Below are 4,425 nucleotides of genomic sequence, written 5' to 3' on the forward strand. Positions count from 1 at the left end.
TTTTTTTTTTTTTTTTTTTTTTTTTTTGAGATGGAGTTTTGCTCTTGTTGCCCAGACTGGAGTGCAGCAGCGCGATTGGGCCCATTGCAACCTCTGCCTCCTGGTTCAAGCCGTTCTCCTGCTTCAGCCTCAAGAATAGCTGGGATTACAGGCTCCCACCATCATGCCCAGCTAATTTTTTGTATTTTTGATAGAGATGGGTTTTTGCCATGTTGGTCAGGCTAGCCTCGATCTCCTGACTTCAGGTGATCCACCCGCCTTGGCCTCCCAAAGTGCTGGGATTATAGGCATGAGCTACCATGCCCGGCCCAGAATGTACATTTTTAACAGGTGATTTTTTATGCATCTTAAAGTATGATAAGTGCTGCTGAAATCATACCACTTTTCCATGCCCTGTGGAAGCCATTCATAAGGTGGCTTCTCACACTTTAAGATGTATCTAGTCCAGGGCAAGGAGATCCCGGTTGCAGGATGCCAAGACTCGCCAAGCTGGCTGATGTGGTTAGGCTTTGTGTCTCCACCAAAATCTCATTTTTTTTTGTTGTTTGTTTGTTTCATTCAAGAATTTTCTTCCTAGGTCATTTTTTTTTTTTTTTTTTTTTGAGATCGAGTCTCACTCTTCACCCAGGCTGGAGTGCAGTGTCTCCATCTTGGCTCACTGCAACCTTGACCGCTTGGGTTCTAGTGATCCTTCTGCCTCAGCCACCAGAGGAGCTGAGATTACAGGTGCCTGCTACCATACCAGCTAATATTTATATTTTTTAGTAGATACAGGATTTCACCATGTTGGCCAGGCTGATCTCGAACTCCTGGCCGCAAGTAATCCACTCACCTTAGCCTCCCAAAGTGCTAGGATTACATGAACCATCTTGTCCAGCCCAAATCTCATTTTGAATTGTAATCTGCAGGTGCTGAGGGATGGACCTGGTAGGAGGTGATTGGGTCATAAGGGCAGTTTCCCCCGTGCTGCGGGAGTTCTCACAAGATTTCGTGGTTTTATTGGTGTTTGATAGTTCCTTCTTCACACCGTCTCTCTCCTGCCACCTTCTTTTTCTGAGATGGAGTCTCACTCTGTTGCCTAGGCTAGAGTGCAATGGCGTGACCTTGGCTCACAGCAGCCTCCGCTTCCCTAGTTCAAGCGATTCTCCTGCCTTAGCTTCCCGAGTAGCTGGGATTACAGGGACATGCCACCATGCCTGGCTAATTTTTGTATTTTTAGTAGAGACGGGGTTTCGCCACATTGGCCAGGCTGATCTCGAACTCCTGACCTCAGGTGATCTGCCAGCCTCGGCTTCCCAAAGTGCTGGGATTACAGGTGTGAGCCACCATTCCTGGCGTCCTGCCACCTTTTGAAGAAGGTGCCTGCTTGCCCTTCTGCCATGATTGTAAGTTTCCTGAGTCCTCCCCAGCCATGCTGAACTATGATTCAACTAAACCTCCTTTGTTTATAAATTACCTAGTCCCGGCCAAGAACGGTGGCTCACGCCTGTAATCCCAGCACTTTGGGAGGCCAAGGAGGATGGATCACCTGGGGTTAGGAGTTTGAGACCAGCCTGGCCAACATGGCGAAACCCCGTCTCTACTAAAGATACAAAAATTAGCTGGGTGAGATGGCAGGCACCTGTAATCCCAGCTACTCAGGAGGCTGAGGTAGGAGCATCGGTTGAACCAGGGAGACAGAGTGCAGTGAGCCAAGATCACACCACTGCACTCCAGCCTGGGAGATAGGGCAAGACTCTGCCTCCAAAAAATAAAATAAAATAAATAAATTACCCAGTCTCGGATAGTGTTTTTATAGCAGTGTGAAATTGGACTAATAGACTGGCCCAATGAAGACTTGAGGAAATTCAACAGATATTTACTGCGCCTCTCCCTTGCCCCTGGCCTGGCAGCCGGTGCACCCACTTCTCTTCCTGAGGGTTGGAGGAGCTCACACTTTTGCAGCTCCTGTCCCCTGCTCCTCAAGGAGAAGGCAATCACTTCACAATTTTGCCACCAGCTGGGCCCGCTCTTTCTACCTTAGTAAAGGAGAAATTTGAAATGAAAATGAGTACACCTTGGGAGTTAAATCTAATTGTTGAGACCCAGGAAAAACAGGATCAAAATCACTTTCATCAGTGTCTGCCTGTTAGTGTGTAACCACCAGTCGCTCCCAATCTGCCGGAGCATTTGCATCCATGTTGTGTTCCTGGCTTGAGACTGAACCACGATTTGTAAAGCTGGTCTCTAATCAATAGCTTTCTACTCATTTTCCAAGACCATCCTCACCCAAACTTGCAAATAAAAGCCATCTTCTGGCCGTGTGCAGTGGCTCATGCCTGTAATTCCAGGACCTTGGGAGGCTGAGGTGGGCAGATCATGAGGTCAGAAGTCTGAGACCAGCCTGGCCAACAAGATGAAACCCCTTCTCTACTAAAAATACAAAAATTATCAAGATGTGGTGGCATACACCTGCAGTTCCAGCTACTCGGGAGGCTGAGGCAGTAGAATCGCTTGAACCTGGGAGGCAGAGGTTGCAGTGAGTCGAGATCACACCACTGCACTCCAGCCTGGCGACAGAGCAAGACTCCGTCTCAAACAAAACAAAACAGAAAAAGCCATCTTCTGCAGACATTCCATCTTCCTCTGCCAGTGGGCAGTATGACACAGAGGCAGCTGGGCGTGGTGGCTCATGCCTGTAATCCCAGCACTTTGGGAAGCTGAGGCAGGCGGATCAACTGAAGTCAGGAGTTTGAAACCAGCCTGGCCAACATGGCGAAACCCTGTCTCTACTAAAAATACAAAAATTAGCTGAGCATGGTGGCATATGCCTGTAATCCCAGCTACTCAGGAGGCTGAGGCAGGAGAATCCCTTGAACCCAGGAGACCGAGGTTGCAGTGAGCCAAGATTGCACCACTGTACTCCAGCCTGGGGGATAAGAGCGAGACTTCGTCTCACAAAAAAAAAAGAAAAAGGCTTTTGGCTTGGAGCAAAAGCCTTTTTTGCTCGGTGCAACTTTCTTCGGTTGGCCCAAATCTGGGTTCATCCAGCACCAGCCACCTCCACCATGCCGTCGAAATTTGACCCCAGTGAGATCAAAGTCATATACCTGAGGTGCACCGGGGGTGAAGTCGGTGCCACTTCTGTGCTGGACCCCAAGATTGGCCCCCTGTGTCTCTCTCCAAAAAAGGTTGGTGATGACTTTGCCAAGGCAATGGGTGACTGGAAGGGCCTGAGGATTACAGTGAAGCTGACCATTCAGAACAGACAGGCCCAGATTGAGGTGGTGCCTTCTGCCCCTGCCCTGATCATCAGAGCTCTCAAGGAACCACCAAGAGACAGAAAGAAACAGAAAAACATTAAACACAGCGGGAATGTCACTTTCGATGAGATTGTCAACATTGCTCAGCAGATGCGGCACCGATCTTTAGCCAGAGAACTCCCTAGAACCATTAAAGAGATCCTGGGGACTGCTCAGACTGTGGGCTGGAATGTTGATGGCCGCCACCCTCATGACATCACAGATGACGTCAACAGTAGTGCTGTGAAATGCCCAGCTAGTTAAGAAGCACAAAGGAAAATATTTCAATAAAGGAGCATTTAACCACAACAAAAAAGACAGGGAGGCACAAACAAAGCGCAGGTCTTACAGCTGTTCATCCAGCATTGATTTCGAAATGAAGCCCAGCAGGTGGGTGACTTTTATGTGAGGTCAACAACCATGAGAGTTGGAATAGACGAAGAAAACCAAGGCTTTGGGCCCAGCTGCAGAACTGTGTCATTTGCCAGGAAGGTTAATGACAAGGCCAGAAGGAGTGCAGCCTGTTTAATGTATCAGGTGGCCCTGGTGGCTGGGAACCATTGCATTTCAGGCCACGTCATGTCATGCAAAACCATAATAACCCTTTGAAAAATGAAGAAATCGATCCCATGGGGAGTCCCTACAGTGCCAAATAGCTGGACTGTCTGATTTTCACATTCGCTAAGTGGCCTGAGTCAGCCAGATGAAGCAGAGGAGTTCTTAAATGGAACCAAGATTCTCTGGTGTGCACTGAGCTCTCACCTTGCGCCAGACGCTGGGCCAAGGACTGCCCATCAAAAGCTGGTTTAATCTTCATAACATCCATGCGACATGGATACTGTTGTGGGTCCCCGTATTCGTTTGCCAGGGTTGCCATAGTGAAGTACCACAGACAGGTTCTGGCTTAAAATCAGAACCTTGGCTGGGGGTGGTGGCTTATGCCTGTAATCCCAGCACTTTGGGGAGGCCGAGGCAGGCAGATCACCTGAGGTCAGGAGTTTGGGACCAACCTGGAGAAAGCCTGTCTCTGCTGAAAATACAAATTTAGCTGGGTGCAGTGGTGCATGCCTGTAATCCCAGCTACTCGGGAGGCTGAGGCAGGAGAATCGCTTGAACCTGGGAAGCAGAGGTTGCAGTGAGCCGA

At 49.0% G+C, this 4,425-nt stretch overlaps 1 protein-coding gene across 1 annotated transcript; it reads left to right on the top strand.

Moving 5' to 3' along the window:
* Positions 1-2,993: 2,993 nt before the first annotated feature.
* Positions 2,994-3,582, top strand: LOC108285868 (60S ribosomal protein L12-like). Its single transcript, XM_037730932.1, has one exon. The coding sequence runs from the start codon at positions 3,048-3,050 to the stop codon at positions 3,543-3,545; it is 498 nt and encodes a 165-aa protein (XP_037586860.1). The 5' UTR covers positions 2,994-3,047; the 3' UTR covers positions 3,546-3,582.
* The last annotated feature ends 843 nt before the right edge of the window (positions 3,583-4,425 follow it).

The sequence above is a fragment of the Cebus imitator genome, unplaced genomic scaffold, assembly GCF_001604975.1.
Source record: "Cebus imitator isolate Cc_AM_T3 unplaced genomic scaffold, Cebus_imitator-1.0 Scaffold15, whole genome shotgun sequence".
Taxonomy (NCBI): Eukaryota; Metazoa; Chordata; class Mammalia; order Primates; family Cebidae; genus Cebus; species Cebus imitator.

Coding starts and splice junctions, on each gene's coding strand:
- LOC108285868 (XM_037730932.1), top strand. CDS start 3,048: ATGCCGTCGAAATTTGACCCCAGTGAGATCAAAGTCATATACCTGAGG.